Source organism: Strix uralensis, chromosome 1 (assembly GCF_047716275.1).
Source record: "Strix uralensis isolate ZFMK-TIS-50842 chromosome 1, bStrUra1, whole genome shotgun sequence".
NCBI classification, from domain to species: domain Eukaryota; kingdom Metazoa; phylum Chordata; class Aves; order Strigiformes; family Strigidae; genus Strix; species Strix uralensis.
Window position 1 is genome coordinate 63,855,314 of NC_133972.1, and position 22,469 is coordinate 63,877,782.

The 22,469-nt window shown below is 42.6% G+C and overlaps 1 protein-coding gene across 1 annotated transcript; it reads left to right on the forward strand.

Moving 5' to 3' along the window:
- Positions 1-1,533: 1,533 nt before the first annotated feature.
- On the forward strand, positions 1,534-17,985 carry XRCC2 (X-ray repair cross complementing 2). Its single transcript, XM_074869118.1, has 3 exons — positions 1,534-1,678; positions 6,357-6,438; positions 13,796-17,985. The coding sequence occupies exons 1-3, from the start codon at positions 1,640-1,642 to the stop codon at positions 14,509-14,511; spliced, it is 837 nt and encodes a 278-aa protein (XP_074725219.1). The 5' UTR covers positions 1,534-1,639; the 3' UTR covers positions 14,512-17,985.
- The last annotated feature ends 4,484 nt before the right edge of the window (positions 17,986-22,469 follow it).

Here is a 22,469-nt window from a genome sequence, read left to right on the forward strand (position 1 = left end):
GATTGATGCAGTGAGTAGTGTCGTTGTCATAAGTCACAGCGAGTCCACTCTACTCTTGGGTTAGGTTCAATCATCAGTCAGCTTCAAGGGCAATCACTTCTAATTAACAAGTCTTTTGAACTCTTCCAGGGAACGTGGCCCAGACCTCTAAGGTACTGTACCAACAGTCAGACATGCAGCTCTTACAGTTGTTTGTCCCTTATGTTGACTTCTTCCAAACGCAAAGCAGAACATTCTGTTAATAAAATTAAACCAATAGTACTGTAGTTGCATTTTTGTGCCACATGTCCCCGCCTTGCAGCCATCCAAGTATTTCTCACTAGAAAACCACCTTCCAAACTGTTGATAATTTTGCATGTGTATCCATACACAAAGAAAGGCTGCTATGGCTGTGCAAACAGATAATTTCCTTTCTGTATTTTAATGAGCAGTATTAGGACTTGACACTAAAAGTACTGGTTTGAGTTGGGTTAAATCTGGCTGACCTTGCAGAGGCAGGTGGCATCCATCTAAAATGTTGAGTTAGAGTCAGATGCCAACAACAGGGTGTTTCGAACAGAGGGAGCGGTATATTTTGGGCTGAAAGAGAGTTGAAAGAGTAAGCAAAGCCACTGCCTTGCATCTGAGGTTAGATTTTTCTGATCTGTGGTGTATTCAGCACCAAGCTAGGAGAAACTCTCTTTATATAGACAAACATGACTTCTTTGAAGAAACAAAGAACTCCACCACCAGTTTCTCCCCCTAACTGTAAGAAGGTGCAGTATTGCCAATAACCTCACTAAACCCAAAGGGATGATATCATTACTGCTTTTTGATATGCAGATATGGGGAGGTGCTATTCTTATCCTACTGTTTTTGCATTTAGCCTATGGAAAACACAAACAGGTTCGCCATGTTCTGGTCCCTCTCCCTGCCTCAGGCTGCACAACCGCAGCGGACAAGCTGATGGGCTGTGGTCATCGGGAGGAGTCGGTCCCGCTGCCGGCCATGGGTGCACAGCCACCCACATGAGGGACTTGCCGGGTGGTCGGCTTCTGCCCTGGAGCATCACACGCCACGGGAGCCTGGTTCATTCAAGGCACGATATGTAAAATATTCCAGGCTCCTTTTAATCCAAGCCATAATTGATGGCTGGCTTTTGCAAAGAGCAATTTCGCAGGCGTCAATAGCTTAATCGTGGCCACGCAGATGAGCATCCCTTGAGTCACGCTAACCCCAGTGTCACAGACGAGCATCCCTTGAATCATGTCAACCCAGCCACCGGCCCCCATTTTATCAGGAGCAGAAAAAAACAAACCCAAACCAACAACCTATATAAAGACAGACCTTTAAAAAAAATAAATAAGCACCCGCCTCCCTACTGTGACCAGTCCCCTGAGAATCCCTAATGGCGCTGGGCCGGCGGACACGCCATGAGCCCCAGGCGGGACTCGAACCCGCGAACCCGGAGCACGTGGACTCCACCCCCCCTCCCCGGGGCCGGACCACGCATGCGCAGAGCCGCCGGCCGGCCAAGCCGCTGCGCTCGGCGGCGCAGGCGCTGGGGGGGGCGGGGGAGGCAGCTCGTGGCGGTGCGCTTGCGCAGTGGCTGCTGCCGCCGGCCGGGAGTGGGAGCTGCGCCCCCTCCCCCAGCCGCGCCATGGCTGACGCGTTCCGGAGGGCGGAGTCGGGCACTCAGGTGAGGCGCTGCCCCCCCCCCCCCCGGGTTCCCGTCCCCTCCCCTGCGGGTTCTCCTCAGCCGCGGGGCGCCGGGAACCGCCTTCCCGTGGCGGCCAGGGAGTGGGAGGCGAGGCCGCAGCCCGGGGAAGGGGAAGCGCCGGGCGCTCCCCCCCTCCCGCCCCCGGCTCCGTCCCCGGCTCCGTCCCCCACCCTCTGGGGGCGGGCGGAGGGGAGCGCCCGGCGGCCGCGGAGCCTCCCGAGGGGGCGGTGCGCGAGGGAAGGAGCGGGGGCGCCGCGCCGCAGAGCCGCGCCCTCCCGCCTCCGCCGCCCTTCCCCCTCCCGCCACCGCCTCCCCTGTGGGAGCGGGGCCCCGTCAGCCCGGGGCCGGTGCGGGAGGGCGCGGCCGGGGGTGCGCCTCACGCTGAGGGGGGCGGCGGGAGGCGCTCCGGGCTGCTCAGCCGCCCCTGAAAGCTTCGGTTTTGCTGGAGGGTTTTGAGCGGGCGGCTGGCGGCGGGCTGAGGCAGCCGGCGCCAGCCAGGGTAAGGGTGGCGGTGGGCTCTGCCCTGCCTTTGTGTCCCCGGCCGCGGCTCTGGGGCGCGGGTTGAAGGGCTGCTGGGGCGCTCCCCTGCAGCGCGGCGGGAGGTTGTCCCGGCCGTTCAGGAATTCCTGTATACGTGTTTTCTTCGCGCACCCCCTCCCAAACGTTGGAGTGGATGCGGTAAGGAAGAAGAGCTGTGAGGAAGGTTTGGTTTAAATAAAGAGTATGGAAGGTGGAATTGCTTTCCTGTTCTGTGGAGAAAAGGGGTTCGAGTTTTGGAGTTCTGTTGTTTTTTTTCTCTGCTGGATGCTTCATCTGCTAGTGACTTCTGCTTGCAACCAGCAACTTAATTACTTGGACATTTGTGTGTTACTGTATCAGAATATGCTGAGTAGTGCACATAAAAGCATAGAAACGTGTGATGATTCATATTTATTTCTTAACTAAAGCTGCACGATTTTTCAGCGGACTTGAGTCCTTAAGCCCTTCTGACGCTTTAAAAAACAACAGTAACAGTTGTCCGCTATCAGCAAATATACACAAATTAAGGACATGGGTTGTGCTCTGTGCCCAAGTGGGTAAAGGCATTTATTTGTCCACATGAGAGGTGCCAACAGGGAATGCACGTGGCAGCAACTGCCTGTGATGGAATGGATAACCAAACCTGAACGAGGGAGGAGTTGGTAACCAGTGGGTTAAGAAAGGTTAGCCTGCAAGTACACTGTCCAGAAAAAATGGTAAAAGCCCTTGAAACAGAAAATGTTGATTAAAAACAATACTTAATTTAAAACAATACTTCCTCAAATAGTCTCATTTGTAAGATCGGATTTTACTGAGTTAAACTGAGACCGCAGTCTTGTACTCTTATTATTGAATATAATTAATACAACAAATTAGAACTTCTCGCAAAACACCTTTGGTATATCACAATAAAATAAATGATAAATTGCTTGCATATGTCTTTGTGCCCAAAGTTTACAAAAGCTCAGTCAGAGTGGTTACAGTGGTTTAAAATTAAATTTTATATCATACTCGAGATGATAGGTTTGTATGTGTAAATAGCCTGTAGGTTAGCTCACAGCCTCTAACAGAGCTGGAGTATTTAATTTGAATTTCTTTAACATTTTAATGAAGTAATATCTCATTCCTGACAAGACCTACACGTATGCTTGCATTTATGCATAGCTTTGTTGAAAGCAATACAGTATAAGCATATAGTGTATTAGTGGGACTGTCCATATGCACGTTTCTTTCTTAAAAAGATGAAATTGATAAATTATAAAAGAGGTATTTGAAATATTTGAGTCCCATCAGCCTTGTCGTTAATGAAGTTTAACCCAGCTGTTGCTGAACTCTTGCTGTATAGCTTGTTTTGTACATATCACTGGGCATATGTGCAGTTTCTTGCTGGCACAATTACACTTTCGAAGAACACAAAAGACCAAAGACCTACCACTAGCAAGTTGCTAAAAGGTGGTATTTTGTGTAAAAGAAGATAAAAAGAGCATTAAGAAAGAAAAAACAAGTATCTACAGTTAAATTCTAGAATCTGAAGTCTCTGATCCATGATTTGAAATTGTTTGGGGGGATTTTTTCCAAGCTCTTCCCACTCAAAGGCTCTCTTCAGCTGTGCTGCTGAGTTCTGTACGCTGCCGTGACAAAGCCCGGCATGCCTGAAGTCTGCCATCCAGATCACCCTTTAAATGGTGTAGATTCCACCCCCCCTCCATTTTACAGAAGAAAATGTGAGAGGGCAAAATGGAAATGCCTCCCCTGGAACAGCGCCAAGGTGGCTTTTGCCGATTTGGCAAAACCTGTGTTGTCTCTGTGTTTAATTTCGGCAGAGGTGAGGGCTGCCTCTCTAGTGTATCATCTCTGCTTTGCTTCCGTCACTTCTGCCGTAGTGTGGACAAACCTTTGTGAGATTTGAAGGAAAATAGTTAGCTGTTTTTGCCAGGAACCCCGCTGCTCCCTGCGTGACACTAATGAGGCAAGTGCCTTTGGAGATTCTGCTTCAAAACTCGGAAGTAAATACAAGTTTGATAAAAACACAGGTGTGCTATCATCAGCGAATCATCATAAATTACCTACATGAGCAATGCTCGGAGTAAGCACCTGTAGTTATTTAAAGTGAATATATAAACTTGTCATTTAAATAACCGCAGATTCATATGTAAACGATGGCGATCAATCTACCATGTATTTCCAAAGCTCTAGCAGTAAGCTTAAAGAGGTGGAGGTCTAAGAAGAGACGGGAGCTTATCATTTCCAGAAGAAATAAACTGCAGAGGATGTATTGTTAATGTACAAATAAATTTGGGAGCAGGAGGCTGCAAAAGTGTGTTTAGACCAGCAAGGGTTGTGATTCCCTGCCCCTAGCAGTGCCCGTAATCGAGTCCCCGTGATCGCCGAGTGCCGGAGTGGTGCTTCCTTTGCAAAGAAATGAAGAGCATCAGAAAGCAGCAGCCCGTGGCGGTTTTCCTGTTTCTCTCGACTTCCACTGCCGGATGAGGGGGTGAGAGATTCTTGGCCCTTCTCCACGGCGGGTGCAGCCTCTCCTCGCTGTGGGCCAGGCGCAGGCAACTGCTTGCACAGGAGGGCTGCACACGTAGGGTCTGCCATGGCCCTTTTGGTAGTTGCAAGCTCCTGGTTTATGTGCCCCAAGTTACGTTCCTGTTTTCTTGTGTACATATGTCCATCTGGATTTTTGCTTTGTCCAGGTCACAGAACTCTACTGGTTCCCAAAATATTCAAGTTCACTGAGTGTTTTCTGCACCGCACAAATGTGTGGAACATAATGGGAGGATCTGCAGATCCAGAATAAGGTCGATTCAAGTGTTTTTATGGCCCTTCAGTGGACGTGCCAGAAAACTCTCCTGAATACATGTGAACAGGTGAACAAAGGCAAACACATTGACATTTTGTTAATGGCAGGGAATGTTAAAATGTCAATGAAAATGTCACATTTAGATTCCCATCGTGACCACTTGAAGTAAATTCAGGGCCATTTAATGGAGTTTTATTCTACTATTAAAGGCAAACACACACACAACTGTTCAAACAACTTTTAAGACAATTCAGAGCAAATGTTGTTCATTGATGGGGCAGGGAGGAAAGCAAGATAAGGCAGCATGTGTTTAAAGGTGTGTGTTCACTGCTGGTTTGATGACTGGCTTTAAGGAGGATGGGATACAACTGAACGGGATTTGTTTTGTTTAAATTTTTAAATGACAGCTGGGTGTCTTGGAGAATGAGATACTTGGCACCAGGGTATGTGCTCTGGCAATGCTCTGAGCATCCTGATAGTGTCCTTTCCTCTGTGTGTTAATACATGTAGGGAATAGCAGCTCTAGTGCTGGGTGAAATGTTCATTCTTGATTTACGAATCTATGCCAGAACTACAAATAACACAAGTTAAGTGAATAGCTGTCTGCTTGCTGTGCAAATACCTGTCAATTTAAGAAATTGTCTATGAACTTTGGACTAATTTGTTTTACAATAGACTTGCTTTACAAGGGGATTTGGTGGAACTTACTTTACAAATTTGAGCTTGCTTTAGAAAGGTTCTTGCAGAGCCACTGGTGGCTCATTATTTTTGATCATTCTTAATCCATACTCTGTTTGAACAAGTAACTATGATATAATAGGATTGTAGTCCAGAAGAGTCCTGTAGAGTCTTTCAGATGAAATGTACATGCTTTTACTTATAAATGCTCAGAGGAACTGACTCAGGAGACTAATGATGTCTGATGTTTCACCTCTCAACCGGTAGTTTGTTGTGGAGGTGATGATTATTACAGATGATCTTCTTTCCTTTTGTTCTGTCAAATGTCAGCACTGCTGTATCCCAGAGGCAATCCCTCTTTCTAGTCTACCTGTGCAGCTTTTTTTCTTTTTTTTCAGCTTTTTTCCCCTAATGTGTATCTGCTCCTTATTGCCATTGAATCTGTGTGCTAATTGTTTGTAAAGATGGAACCTTCTGTTGCTGTAGTCCAGACTGTAGGTTATCATATGTATTTATGCAAATATTTTAAAGATCAGACTAATCTTTTGATAGGGCTGTCGTAGAAAACTCCCAGTTCTCAGAATCCTTTAAATGTGATTCCCAAGGTGCATTACTTTGAGTTAACAGCATTCTCTTCTGCCTTTTCTTTAAAAGCTACTTGCACGACTTGAGGGAAGAAGTTCTCTGAAGAATCTTGAACCCCGTCTGTTTGCTGAGGAAGGATCTCCTGTTCATGGTAAAAATGTATCTTTATCCCATTTATGGAAAAATGTTGATGTAAAAGTATTCTCAGAGCAATATGACAGAGATAAGTGTACAAGTAGGTATTTTTGCCCTGAATTCAGAATTTTAATTGTTGATGTTGTTTTACGCAAACTAGATAAAATGAAATAATGCAAAGTCACCATTCCAAACATTATTAAATGGATTATAAAATCTGCTTTATGGGTCTCAAAACACAGGTGTAGGTGAGTAAATACCAAGCACATTGGTCTCTTTCTATTAGTTTTACAGAAATTTGTTCTAGATTCTGTCATTTAACCTTTTTTTAAATCAGTGGTCTAAAAAACCACCACAAAGTCATAACTACAAAAATTTGCAAAGAACTTAAGGTTCAATAAATAGCAAAGTTCAGTGATATAGAATTATAGAATTACAGAATGCTTTGGATTGGAAGGGACCCTAAAGATCACCTAGTCCCAACCCCCCTGTCATGGGCAGGGACACCTTCCACTAGACCAGGTTGCTCAAAGCCCCGTCTAACCTGGCCTTGAACACTTCCAGGGAGAGTACATCCACAACCTCTCTGGGCAACCTGTGCCAGTGTCTCACTACCCTCACAGTAAAGAATTTCTTCCTTCTATCTAATCTAAATCTACCCTCTTTCAGTTTAAAACCATCACCCCTCATTCTATCACCACACTGCCTGATAGTCCCTCCCCATCTTTCCTGTAGGCCCCCTTTAAGTACTGGAAGGCCACTATAAGGTCTCCCTGGAGCCTTCTCTTCTCCAGGCTGAACAACTGCAACTCTCTCAGCCTGTCCTCAGCCCCCTGATGATCTTCATGGCCTCCTCTGGACATACTCAAGCAGGTCCATGTCCTTCTTATATTGGGGACCCCAAAGCTGGATGCAGTTCTCCAGGTGGGGTCTCACAAGAGTGGAGCAGAGGGGGAGAATCACCTCCCTCGACCTGCTGGCCACACTTGTCTTGATGCAGCCCAGGATACAGTTGGCTTTCTGGGCTGCAAGCACACATTACTGGCTCATAGTCAGTTTTCCATACATCAATACCCCCAAGTCCTTCTCTGCAGGGCTGCTCTCAATCCAGTCATCGCCCAGCCTGTATTTGTGCTTGGGATTGCCCTGACCCCTTGCAGGACCTTGTACTTGGCCTTGTTGACCTTCATGAGGTTTGCACGGGCCCACCTCTCAGGCCTGTCCAGGTACCTCTGGATGGTCCATCCCTTCCCTCCAGCATGTCAGCCACACCACACATCTTGGTGTCATTGGCAAACTTGTTGAGGGTTCACTCAATCCCACCATCCATGTCACCCACAAAGATGTTAAACAGCGCTGGTCCCAACACCGACCCCTGAGGAACGCCCCTCGTCACTGCTCTCCACTTGGACATCGAGCCGTTGATCGCAACAGTTTGAGTGCGACCATCCAGCCAATTCCTTATCCACCGAGTGGTCCATCTGTCAAATCCATGTCTCTCCAATTTAGAGACAAGGATGTTGTGCAGGACAGTGTCAAATGCTTTGCACAAGTCTGGGTGGATGACATCAGTTTCTCTTCCCTTACCCACCAGCACTGTAACCCCATCATAGAAGGCCACCAAATTCATCAGGCATGATTTGCCCTTACTGAAGTCATGTTGGCTGTCACCAATCATTTTCTTATTTTCCATGTGCCTCAGTGCACTTTCCAGGAGGTTCTACTGCATGATCTTGCTGGGCACAGAGGTGAGACTGACTAGCCTGTAGTTCCCTGGGTCTTCTTTTTTTCCCTTTTTAAAAATGGGGGTTATGTTTCCCCTTTTCCAGGCAGTGGGAACTTCACCAGACTGCCACGACTTGTCAAATATGATGGTCAGTGGATTAGCCACTTCATCCACCAGTTCCCTCAGGACCTGCAGATGCATCTCATTGGGTCCCATGGACTTGTGCAGCTTCAGGTTCCTTAGATGATCTTGAACCTGATACGGAGTAGTCTGGATCAGTTAGGAAAAGGGGTGTGAGCAAGCAGTCCTTTTCAATAAAGCCATGTCATCAAGCCATTCAGTCTTGGCCTGGAAAATCCTGTTTATATTTAGATGGCACTTTGGAAATACTGCCATTATGAACATAGATACTAATCAGCTGCATGATGTTAGGATCAAAATGACTTATATAGACCTTCAGTGAATAAATGAAACTGGAGAAATTGGGCTACCTCCCAATGACACTGCTACAACAAGTTTAAGGTAGATTCTTCTAGCAAGTTTTAATATCAAGATTGGATGTTTTAATGAAAGAAATTACTGAGCTAAACAGAAATGAGCAGACTTAATAATTTCTTGTTTATTCAGGAAGTCAGACTGGTTTTCCAGATTGTATGAAATTTCATGGATTTCACAATGGAACAGAATAATTACACAAAACTAGAAATGCATAGTAAAAAAGTTATATGAATGGCAAACTGTAAAGATCATGCTGTGAGGTACTACAGTTGAATGTATGTATGAATGAGTGGGTTTCATATGAAAAGTATGTAGCTGCAGTGGTTATCAACATACTTGTCTGCAATTTAAATTCCCACAAATTGTAGAAGGTTCAGAAGAAATAGCAGAAAAAGCAATAAAAATAATCAGGATAACTGGATGAGAAATGATGCTTAATCTACAAATGAAGTCACTGTGAGACTATTCATGTATTATTTTGCAGCACTTGAGAATACATTAGGGGTTTAGCAATATATGATTCCTGCCCCTGAAAGTTTCAAATATGATATAACAAAGATAAAGGGCAGAGAAATACTGGTAAGCCAGTGCAAATGGAGCAGAGAAGATTATTTAAATACTCTCAATTCTGAACTGCTTTGTTACTCACAAGACGAATTAAGAACCAGTAGTGAAATCAGTATATGCTTCACAAGGCTCCTGAATTTTTAGCAATTTTTTAAAAGATGAGATATTTTTGTTTTGAAAAAATGCAGTAATAGAAAATGCTGATCTTTCAGTCTTTTTTTTTAATGAACTTTACACACAAGAAACAAATGTTTGAGATTAAACAAGGCCATGTTCTGGTAGAACAGACCATAAGAAGCCTTCCTGGGGGTCAGTAATTGCCCTTGCTGTCGCAGTCCACAGCATTACATAATTGCACTGTCAAATTATCAGCTTTGCTCTTAAAGCTGTGTAGGTTGTTCATGTCTGTCCAAAGACTGTTCCAGAACCTCAGTTCTAAGATGGCTGGAAACCTTCTAAACTCATCACTGGTTTCTCTGTGCCAACTCAGTCATTGAGCTTCTGAAGCACTTGTTTTCCTTCTGCTTTTAACAAATGGCATCAATTATTATCGATACTGGTCGTGCTTTTTGGTTGACATTAATAAAGCTACATAACATATTAGCACAGATCTTTAGCTATATATATGTAAATGGACTTCACCTTTTATTACATTTTTGCTTTGTCTTTTAATACCATAGTATTTATGTGAGTCCATGTGATTTTGTTGTGTGTTCTCGTTATTCAGTCTTAAATCCCTGTTGAAGACCTACCTCTCCATTTGTCATGAACTTGTCTTTTAGCAGGTCACTGTGGAATACAGTAATACATTGCCCATGAAGTCCGTAGTGAACAGCTCTTAATCTGAAATGCTATGATTAAAGCAATGCAAAGACCTAAACTATTCTTTTTCCTGATGGTATTTCAAACAAACAAAAATATATATGAAAGTTTCCGTAAACTGTCCAAAAGTTATGTTGTAGTTAAGTGTTCATAACTTCTATGTCAGAGTACTATAAAATAGGAACAGCTAATATAGGTACTGCTGTGATATTCTAGTCACTGCTTCTAATTATGATGGACTTGAATATTTAAGAACACGTAAGCATATTAATTACATACCATTTAAGCTTTCTGGGAATGGAGCAAAAGTGATGCAAGCTTTAAATAATCTTCCACTATTTCCAGTCATATTTCTCCTATGCCACTGGTATGAAGGTGTGGGTGTCAGTATAAAGCTCTGATGTTCAGCAATAGTATGACACCCTACATTAACTTGGAATAAATATTAGGCCTATTACTTCTACTTTACTAAATGGTACAAATATTATTGACAGCTGCTGCACAGTATTGTAAATTACTAGTCCAGTAACTTCAAGGTATCTGATGATGTGAAACCTGCAGTTATTTCTGAGTATTCTAGTAGCCTGTTTGTAACTGCATGTCAGAAAACAGTTTAACCAAGACTTGCTAGTGTAGTGATTACAGGCAAACAGGCAAAACTCGAGGCTCTTGTTATTCAAGAGGTAACACTGAATCGAACCAGGACTGAGCATAATGTTTCAGTTAAAAATATATTAGTGTTCCATAGATATTTATGCAACATCGTTTAGTTTATCCTGTATGCCATTGTGTAGCAGTGGACTATTATACTCTTTAGTCTGCCCATAGTGGGCCAGTTCAAACTACTGGTGAGCTAAGCAGTGTGTTGGGTGACTCCTTAAAATGCACTTGAATTTTGTCAGTGCTGAATTTCATATGAAATCATTCTACTCATCCATCTTGATCTGTTAAATCTTCATAATCTTAAGTCTTTATTAACCCAATTAGTTTATTTCTTAGACATTTTGCCAAGCTAATGGAACATTCATCTACTGATAAGTTCAATGTTGGGCACCACCAATTCTAATGGGAATATTTCCCATTAACTTTCTTCCATGTTAAAGTGTCTGTTCCTACTCTGCCTCTTCAGACTGTTTTTATCCTGTGACCATATATTTTACTAATCCTCCTCTCAAAGTTATTTCGACATTAATGGATGATGCTAGTGCTGATCACTAAGTTTCTTCCATGACCTATTGTGAGGGTGTCAAAGGCTTCTTGGAAAACCTTGCAGGCCACGCTTCCTCCTCTGCTGTGTCATGGTTTGTCCTCTCTGATCTAGAAGGATGAATTTCCCCCCTTATCTTAATTTTACAGCCTGGTTGCTAATTTAATGAAACCCCACATTTATAGATGTTGCTATAAATGGCTTCTGTTTTGCACCCGTTCTTCTTGTGGGCAGCCTCTTTGATAATCATGAAGGCACAGAAATCTCCGGCTCTCTTGAGGTTTTCTTACAGTCCAAGTTATTACTCTTTTCAGAGTGACTTAAGTGTTTTGGTCTAACTGCAGCCCAGATGTGTATCTTGTTCAGTGATGTTGAACAAGCTTTGAAGGGTGCTTAGCTGTCTTCCTGTTAAAATTTATAAGCCACCATCACAAAAACTCCTAAGAATGATTTTTCATTCAACTTAGAATTTTTACTTAAAAAAATTTGTTAGTTCTGCCAATAAAAGCTCATTCAGTGTTATTCTGTAACACACAGACATCTTGATAGAACATCTTCAAATGGATTAAGTCAAGCATTTATTTCACAAACCAACTTTTTCAAATCATTACTAAACAGTAACTCAGATTTGCCCACTGCTGCTTCAGAGTGGCCATATAGAGTTGCTGGTTTTTCTTAAACAAGTCATCTTTTGCTGTAAAGGTAGGTGAAGCAATCTGTATTGCATTTGGCTCAGTTCCGTTATTGGTCTGGATTCAGAAATGCCAGTCAGGGTGGCAGAAGACTTGTGCTGAAGCCAGTGGCAGACAGAAGATACACTTTGTTCCTTAACGAGAGATGCCTTACGCAATTGTTCTAAAATATTACAAAAGACAAAATATGACCTACCCAGCATGTTTAGGAGGAGTTCTTCCGAGCTGGTATCTTACCCTAACAGGGTGTGGTTATGTCACTGGCACAGTCTGTGTGACAGCAGAGCAGCTGCTGGCTGCAAGTGGTAGAGTTGGACATTGTGACCTCTGAACAGGAAGAGAAAATGAAGATTTATGTCATAGGAAGTGTAGTCATCTTTCATCTCTAAAGTGGGGAGAGCCGTTCAGAGCAGATAAGTAAAGGTTTGGGAGGCAATCAAGCTTTTTAATAAATTTCAAATTATCAGAAATTCATAAAAATGGAATTGCAGTTGTGGAGCAGCAGGAATTTCATTATGGAGAGGTGGGCAATCTGGGTGTCACTGAAATGGATAGAATTGTCACATCAGGTGTAAATTGCTTTTAGTGCTTGCAATGGGTGCGGTAAGACCTTCCCCACCACCCTCTGCCCCTCATCCCAAGATGCATCTTGGCATTATAAAACATGCTTATGAACAAGGGCATCCTCTGGAAGTTGAGTAATGACTTGAAAAAAAACCCTGTTAACTCAAGCAGGCACAAACACGTTCAAGTAAAGTTGCAATTAGTTTTCTACTCTTGCATCCCCCCTATGAGAAGCTGTTATGCCATTTGCACTTGCCAAGGCCATAGAAATCTCTCACCTTCCTGCAATTATAGTTGTGTGATTCTCCTTGCATGTCTTTACCCTTCTGCCTAAAATCCAAAATGTCATAAATAAATAATCCTGTTTCAGAAATTAGAAATGTATAAAGAGTAACTAATAAATTAACTTTTTTGAGAGTCTTGCTCTAAAACATCAGAAGACTTTGGAAAAGACTTTAGCGTATCTTGCATTCACTTTGAACTAAAGAACTGGTTTCCTAGTAAAGTATAATGTTTTTTTTTAAATAACATTTTAAGTTTATGTGATATGTATTTTATTGACCCACATGGATCAGGCAGTTAGGCTGAGTCCATTTATGAACAGAGATTCTTTGCTTCAGACAGTAGAGTCGTTGCCTGGACTTGAGGGAATCTATGAGTCCCACTTGTCAAAAGAAGCTGTTTCATATTATGATCACCGCAGAAGAATATAAGTGCTAAGTGAATATACTGGCATTCTCTTTACCGGTCACAGATTCCTGTTGGTATCTTGTGATGTGCACAGATACTGAAGAAGCATATAGCAGACATGAAATGCTGAAGGACAGTCGGTGCTATAAAAATAATGTGTCAACATGATTTGGACCTCTAATATGTCAACTTGTTTTCTTTGTCCCCTACTTTTTAATTTATTTCTTAATTTTGTGCGCATAGTGTAAATAGATGCCTTCTTAGCCACTTTTGTGTAGCAGCTTCCTTTTTGGCCTTTATCTACCTGTAATGATATAGATGAAATCCAGTTGCCAGCCTTTTATTTCTGGGTGCCCTAGATGCTACGGGCAGGGTTTTTTCCCAACCTTTGTTCCCAGTTGATTTTATTCACTTCAGAGGCCTGTTGAAAATTGAAATTTCTCTTGGTAGATGCTAACCGGGATTTAAACCATTTTATGAATATCAAACTTTCTAAAATGCATTTTCCAATTAGTGGAAAAGTGAGTATTGGTTCAGTAAATGCTGAAAACTGACTCTGAGCTATAAATGCTCTTACCCGATAACTTGCTGCTTTGTTTTTGAACAGGAGATGTCATTGAATTCCATGGTCCAGAAGGAACGGGAAAAACAGAAATGCTGTATCACCTAATAGCTCGCTGCATCATGCCGAAATCAGGAGGAGGACTGGAAGTGGAAGTCATGTTCATTGATACAGACTACCATTTTGATATGCTTCGTGTAGTTACCATTCTTGAGAACAGAATGGCGCAAAGGACAGAAGAAATGATAAAGCTGTGCTTGGGAAGGCTTTTCCTTGTGAACTGCAATAGTAGCACTCAGTTACTCCTCACTCTCTACTCTTTAGAAACCATGTTTTGCACTCACCCCTCTCTCTGCCTTTTGATTTTAGATAGCATATCAGCTTTTTATTGGATAGACAGAAGCAATGGAGGGGAGAGTCTTAACTTGCAGGAGATGAATCTGAAGAAATGTGCTAACTTTCTTGAAAAGCTTGTGAGAGAGCATCACTTAGCCCTCTTCGCAACAACACAGACACTTATGCAGAAATCTACAAACTCTGCAGAAAGCTTTTTTCCTTTAAAACTTCAGCATGAAACTGATACAGACTATAGACCTTATCTTTGTAAATCATGGCAACAAATGGTAACCCACAGGATATTTTTCTCAAAGCAATGTAGTTCTGACAACAGCAAAGGTTTTACAGTCATTTCGTGCCCCCTCAAAAGAAACCATGTAGTAAAACGGTCATTTAGTGTTGCAGAATGTGGAGTTCAGTTTTAACTTCAGTTTGTTTTTTAAACGTGTGGCAAATCCTGGTGCTTAAGGCCTGATGAGGTCTAAGAAGTTTTTACTACCTTTTAAGCTAGTTAGTTACTGGGTGATTAAGAATTTTTCTCACCATTTTCTTAAAATTTAGTGAAGTTGCAGGAAATGGTAAAATTTTTGAATAACTGTAGACATTCAGTCCAAACTAGCCAGGAATGTTGAAATTACTTGTTTGTGATTAATGTATAAAGAGATTAAATCAAGAAAACTATAACCGAAGACATCTTAAACTCCTAGTATCCTTCAGTAATCTAACCTGCGTGATATGCAGCCAAATGCACCGACTTAATTTCTGGGTCTTACTGCTTTCCACTCCTTCTCTTCCAAGCTACAGAAATAGGAGCCTAGTTGTCCGTGGGGAGACTGCAGAAAGGCAAGTGTTCACTCTTAATAAATATTGGTCTTGGTTTATTCCCAGTAGCCTAGGGCGTATGAAATGCATTCACGACTTTGCCTGGAGAGGATTCATTCTCACAGCCTGTTAAATAGTGGTAATCCTGACCATGCTTCTCCAAGCTCGCAGCCTGTTTACATTAGCATGTGCTCAGAGAAGCAAGGATTGCAGGTGTTTTGGCCCTTACAAACACCGAGTTTGAAGAATCTACAGCTCTCGCAGAAATGGAGGCCCGATTTCCATAACCGAAGGAAAACTAAAGACCCAGCTCTGGGTACCTGGGAGTTTGTGCTGCATGCAGCAAACGGTTTAGTCTTTGAAAATAATGAAGTGTGGGTTATGGGTTGTTTTGGGTGTGGGGGGTGTTTTTTTGTTGGGGATTTTTTTTTTTTAGGTGTATGCATAGACTTTTTTTTTTCTTCTCTGCCCTCCCTCATTATTCCCTCCCACTTCTTTCCCTTCCCCCGTTCTCTCTAAGAAATCCAGGAATGCCATGCCTCTGGTCTTTACCAATATGTATTTGCCACATGTAGAACATTTGTGTGCAGGATTTGGCATGCAACATGTTGCAATTCTGGCAAAGAAGATTCAGAACTTATGGGAAATGCCCTACAGTTCTGGCAAAGAATCCCATATTATTTATTAACCTAGAGTGCCCTTTGAAAGCTTCAAAGTGCTTTAGAAGAAAGAAGACTGCACACAGTACATTATTTAATACAAAAACTTACATTAGCTTACAAATTTAAATTACTCAAACAAGGGGAAAATATTTCTCACAGCAATATTCGTTCAGTCATGTTGCACAGCACGTTTTATAGTTTAGATTGAACAGATTATTAACAAAAATGCATATTAAGAAGAAGTATCTAGCACGGTATCTTTTTGAGGAAGATGCCTAAAAACTATTCTGAGACACCTACCTTTTAATTTCCTGACTTCTGAAGCCAGCTTGTTCAAGTTGAATGTGTATCTGGATTCCCAGCAGTGTATGGTTCAGCGTGCATACCCAGACTTCCGTAGATAGAGCTAGGAGCTGCTGTTCATAGAATTTGGCTGGATTTTTGCAAAGACGATGAGTGTCCTACCTCTAGCAGCAGCCAGTACCAAAGGTTTTGGGAGGAGTGTGAGAATAACCAGATTTCACTGGGATGGCCTCCTCCAGCATGGGGCTTGGGGAGCTCCTCACCGGAGCTGATGGCCACTGATCAGGCCCGTGCTCCATGAATTCATCCAAACCATTTTTAACTGACTTACCCTCTTGGGTTACATCGTGTCTTTTCACAATGAGTTCAGTTTAATTATTCTTTCTGTGGGAAAACTTCCTCTTTTTTTCCCCCTCTCATTTTAAACCTTCCCTCTGATCACTTCTTCATGCCATCAGTTCTTTTACTGTGACACATGAGAGAACTTTGCCTTTTTGACATCTCTGCAGAGGTGATGATCTTATAGACTGTCATTTAATTTGTGCTTTCTCTTCCATCAACACCAATATTTATTTTATTTTAGCACTTGCATAAGTACACAGATACATGAAAAACACAACTATTCAGCCCAGACTGGACCCAAGTTAGATGGTTTAACATGAGTAGATGCTCCCACTGGGAATTATTACAAAAGGCATACTTAATTTTTTTGTAAAAAAAGTGGGAAGATTCAAGTAGAACTATAGAACTTTTAAATGTGAAAATTATAGGACTACATATTTTTTACTACAAAAAAACAACAGTCCCCTTTTCTGTTGGAGAATACAGCTCCACTGAAGATTAACTGCTTCATAAAATCATACTTGCTAAAAAATATGTTTGAGAAAAAAACAATGGAAATGTTCCAGCATTCCCGTCTGGAAAAAAAGCTTTTATATTATTCACAATGTAGTTTATATTTTGCATTGTACTATAAAAGAAATGCCTAAATTGAAATGAAGCCAAAGTTCTAATTGATCAAAAAGAGCACCTCAGGAAATTTTGAAATTTCCCAGTTTTATTTTTACTTTGAATGCAGACAGATTTTTTTAATTCTCCGGTAATTGTAATATTCATGCTCTGCACATTTGTTTTAGATGTATAGCAAGCCTAGCTTTCAGAGATGCTGAGCATCTGCATATCCCTGTAAGTTTGCAGGAGGGATAGGCAGTATGCAATCTGGGAGTGCACTGACCTTATCCTCTGCCAAAATTATGCCATTTGGAAAAATGAACCTTTAGGATACAAGTCTTAAGAAAGATGCAGTGATAAGGAACCTGAGAAGCAGCAATTTTGTTTGTACCTTAATGAACTGTGGGTATTAAAAATGGTTTTTACCATTTTTTCCTGGAAAATTTTCTCCATTAAAATTATGTAGAAATTGTAGTTAGTGGAGAATGCAGGTCCTCCTCATGAGCCAAGAACAGTGTATTAAACATAGCATTATATTTAGTGTATCATGTTAAATCCAAATTCTCCTCTTTCACCTAGACCTAAGTTACCGCCCAGTCTCCAGCCCACGGGTGTAACCTGGGGTGACCTGTGCTGCTGCAGCTCAGTCCCCTGGGGAGGAAGCACGTTTTGGGTTAGTAGGTCTATGCCGCTGGAAATCAGCCCTGCAAAAGATCAGTGCCACTGCATATCGTTAAGTGTGAGGATAGAATGCATGTATTCCTAAACTCTCATTTATCCAGGTATTTCTTAGAAACTAAAATCCTTTCATGTCAGCGTCATTGTTCTTCAGCTTAGTGTTGTATTATTAAGGCTTTTGCAGGCATAGGAACTTTTTACATTCCTTAGAATTTTTGTTTGTTTCTTCATATGCAACATCGAATTAAAGCAGCAAGCTTGAAATAAAGAGGAACTAGTTCACCCTTTTCCCCCCCTCCTTTTTCTAATGAGAGCTTTTTAGCAAAACCAAATCAAGGTATTTTGCAGGTTTTATATTTATTTTAAATAAAGCAGTATGTGTGTGGACACTTGGAAAGAAAATGTAATTTTTATATTCAGCAAAATGTTCTTTGTATTCCTAGACTTTTTTATAGAGAAATAAAATACAAATGTTTGCTTGGTTTAAGCTTGTGCTTGCACATAAAATTCAAGTTTCCTTTTTCTTACATAACTGATTCCAGCCACTTAATTTTCCATAGAGTTTGGAAACAGCAGAAGATAAAGGTTCTTATGTGGAAAAATACCCGCAGTTGTATTTTTACTGGAGACTAATGGACAAAGGCAGAAGACAGTACCATTTTGATGGGTGCTGGACATAAGGCTTGGACCATGTCCTGAAGAGGAACATGACATTTTAGTTATTTTCTGTGGCTGCTCTAATAATTGTCTCTTGAACCTCTTTACTAAATGTAGTTTTGATATGCGAATATACTGGGGCAATGGGCAACATCATTTTGCCATCAGCAAGCCTTATGCCAGACTTAATAGCCACCTCAGGAGAAAGCCATGTCACACCACCTAACTTGAGCTTGTGTCGGAAGTTGCAGTGCACGCTCACCTGCGTAAAAGCTGCACACAGTTTTGATATTTCCAACAACTATACAGTATCAAAGGACTTGCATATTTTGTGAAGAAAGGGAAACGCTGGAAGAGCTTGGAAGTTTTGGCAGTGGAAAAAACATTCAGATGGGGAAAGGAGCATCAGTACAATGCATCTGCATGATCTTCTGGATAGAAAACTCTGATGCCCTGCAGCAGTCTCTGAAATAAAAGGTGCCCATCCCTGTGCCTGAAAGAAGACAGCAGAATGACACTGAGCTGTGAATGATGTGTAGCGCAACAAAAAGATCCTTTTGACTGTTAATTAACATGGCTAGCATGGTAAAGCTTTCAAATATAAAGTTGACCATAGTGGACTTGCAGATTCTTCGCATCGAGGGATGAAACTGGTGATGGATTCCATTCTGTAGATGCTGAATAGCTTATTTATAATGAAGATACAGAACACTCTTCTCTGGACCCAAGAGGATTTAAATGTAAAAACAGACTTCTTTTTTTTAGTTTTTCGTTGGTTTGTTTTTTGTTGGTTTTTTTTTTTTCCTGCAGCTCTAGGCATCTTCCCAGCGGTCAGCACTTAACTCCAAAAGCACTCTCACAGCTTTCTGTGTCAGGACCATGCCTTACTGGAAGTGGGTAGTTTTCTCCTGTGCTGAAAGTTTACACCCTTTCTTACCAGTGCAGACGGAGATATCTGATTATAAAAGACTGCACCCATGTGACACATCAGTGCAACTGGTAAACAGCTTTGGAGACTTCATTCTATTTGCAATCAGGAGTAATGTCACACTGGAGTAGATGATTTTGAAGAAATGTGGCTGTGACTCACCTTGGGAAAAGTTTGGCAGCCTTCCCTCTGCTTTCCTATACTGCACTGCATCCTGCCCCAACCAACTGGTCAGTGTACCTGTGTGGGCCTCAGTGCTCAAGGATAGCAGTGACAAGATGTCCCCGCCTTGCCAAATGCCGGTGAACAGCCATGTTCTGGATCTTGGCACTCTCATACTACAGGAGCTGGCACAACCACTATAGTTTTTAATTTAAACCATTTGCCAGGCTTCTTTCTCATACATGTAGATGGGCCTGTGCTAAAGACCTCCTAGCCCTGGGGGAGGAGATATGAAAGAGAAGAAATCTTGGGGTTTGAGTATAAGAAGGACAAGATTTTTAGGCTGTTGCTTCAAAAAGAGGCCAAGCAAGGCCACGAGGTTCCTGGCAGTGGCAGATGGACATCAAGGCCTTGAAGGTGGCCTGGTGAACATCAGGGAACAAACTCTACGTCTCCCCTACCAACTGTCCACATTGTCAAGGGGTGAATAGGATTTCTGACTTACATTATCTGCATACGCTCATAGTCATACTGCTGAGAGAGAAGACCATGCTACAGTGGGCAGTGCTGCCTCTGAAGTGCATCTCAAAAGCTCTGCTCAAACTCCATCACTGACAGCTCTGTCTCCAGCCCAACTTCTCCATGGACTCCCAGCCTCCTCATCCTCCATAATGCAAACAGCAGTGCTGCAGAGATCAGTAAATATCATCGCATTTGCCTTTACCACACGTGAGCAATACTGTGTGCATTGATAGATGGTGCTGGGCATTGTCATCTGGGGCAGGTTTGAGCTTTCCAACTGTAACAGTCCTCTGCATAGCCAATATGATGACACTGGTCAGTGAAAAGGCAACAGCAAGTCCACACCCTTTGAACGACCAGACCTCCAACTGCAAACCTGTCCCCTGGACTTGGTCAGCACTTCAGCAGTACCATCTCTGAGCCCCCAGCTGACCCCCAATCTCTTGTGCTGTGTGTTCACCAGGTTCAACAAAGAATCCTTTTTCACAGAAGTGCACAACTTCAAGTATTATCCCACAGTCATGTAACAAATCTATGTCGTATTCAGACCATGCAGTGAATGGGTTTAGAAAACCAGTGCACATTAGTGGAGATCTTGTCAAAACAGGTTGGTTTCTGATCAGTAAAATCTCAGGCAGTTTTAACAACTCTGAAGCTGCTTTTGACTTGAAAAATACTAGCAGAGCATTTTTCTGATCTGGTAAAGAACAACTGCAGAAGTAAGTAAACAAGGCACCACGTGGCACGCCGCAATGCACAAGGCACAAGTAAGATTATTCCCGGAGAGACCCACAACTTGCTATAAAACAGCATTAGCAGAACCAAAAAACCCCCAAAAAACATCTTTCCAGGGAATATAAAATAGGATTTTTAGGTACAGAAATTACTCTAGCATGTCCCCAACATTATAAGGTCAGGAGAACCTTCTCACTGCTTTGCACAGTGGCAGTTGTGCCAGTCCAGCTGCACAACATCAGGAGGTGTTAGTCTAGAGAATTCCAGCGGTATGTCACTTGCTGGGTTTGCCTTAGCCTTCCTCAAAAAGCAGCATGCCTTTACTGTTGTGGTTCATGGATGAGGTCGTGCCCTCCAATGAACGTATTGGCTGTAGCAGTGCAAAGTATGATGACATTTCCTAACTGGACTTCAGGAGGTTCCCTACACAGTTAATGTGAAGGCCAGTCACCTACTGCCTCATGGATGTGAAATGCAATGCCATGGAGGAACAACCCAGCTTGTCTCAGGCACCTGAAACGATGGAGGTTTCTCCTACCCCAGGTTCAAAAAGTGTGGAAGGGCAGCTGGGAAAGAGTCTCCAAGGCAGAGCTATGCCACAGGTGAGAAGAGGCTCTGGGGTATAAAACTATGAAGAATATTTTATAAAAATTGTTGCAAAGATGAATAATGAATAAGAGCTTACCAATTTCTCATCCAGCAAGGCTATCAACTCACACAGCCAAACCACCCAGAAGCTGGGTGTTAACTACTGCCCAGATTGAGTAGGGCAGTGAGAAGGGAAGGGGTAGAGAAGAGCAGAGGCTCTTTGGGGAACAACTTGAGGCTTTGCTAAAGCGTGGGAAAAAGGAAAGCCATATGGTCATCAAAAGTTGGCAGGCAAGGGGCCCCATTTCTCTCAAAAGCCTGTAGAAAAATGCTCACAATGCTGAGGAACAGCTTAGCTGGAAACAGCAAACATTCTAAAATGGTCAGGAGGGTGCAGGAGCAGCCAGTGGCCACCATGAAGAGAAAAACCTGGCTGGAGAGGACATGCCACCAGAGCTGCTGTTCTGCTCCTCTGAACTTCTCTGAGTATGTCCTGGTGGGAACAGCACATTGCCACTCAAAGCTCCTGTCGCAGATTCTTCCAGATGGAGGTGGGACAATTTCAACCCCTTCTGGTGAGTGGGAGGCTGGTGGGACGCCACCCTGTCCCCACGGCTGCTGAGCAGTCTTGCCCCATGGTGGGGATCTTTTGCTTACTAGGCCATGATTGAACTTTCCCTCATCCTTTATTTTAAAGCTTTAACTTTGTGGTTCTGCAGTGACACTACTGCCACTGTTTGCACTTCAGTTAGCACGTGTATCAGTGGCACTCTTGTGACAATAAAGTCACATTTTACGAAATTATAGAAGTGCTTGTGTTTTCACCCATCAGAAAAAAATGATGTTATTAATAAAATTTATGAATATTCTAAGCAAATTATATAGACCACTTGCATAGCCAGTAGAGCCAGGTATTTGAATAGCCCATGTAGTTAAAGGAAAGGGCTCATTGTCTTTAAAATCCATGGAGGCGTTCAAAATATGATTATTCTGCAATCCTGTTCACAACAAACCGTGCAGGTTGACGCTATGCAACACTGCCCATTGATATGGCCTGCACAAGCGCTCTGAGCATTAAGCCTGAAGTCCCCGGCTGAAGATAATAACTTAAACATCCCTGTCCCTCAGAGCAGATGCGCAAAAGAATTTGCTAGCACAACTGTCGATTTTGTGGAAATGTCCTGTGGGATGCCATAAGCATCCTAACAACTGGCTGAACTTTCTCCTTCACTCCCACAGGTGTGGTTAAATAAACCAGCAGTCGGTGCTAGCTGGAGGCAGGCAGGGCTCAGCTGCCTGGTGCCTGCCAGAGAGTGTCCGTGATCCGCTGCTCGGCTTCCCAAAGGCACTGCTGGCTGCTAAATGCTCAGGAAAG

Excerpts from the sequence above, each read along its gene's own strand:
- XRCC2 (XM_074869118.1), top strand. The coding sequence starts at position 1,640 with ATGGCTGACGCGTTCCGGAGGGCGGAGTCGGGCACTCAG. Across the intron at positions 1,679-6,356 it reads GGGCGGAGTCGGGCACTCAG|CTACTTGCACGACTTGAGGG; the intron begins GTGAGGCGCTGC and ends TTTCTTTAAAAG. Across the intron at positions 6,439-13,795 it reads GGAAGGATCTCCTGTTCATG|GAGATGTCATTGAATTCCAT; the intron begins GTAAAAATGTAT and ends GTTTTTGAACAG.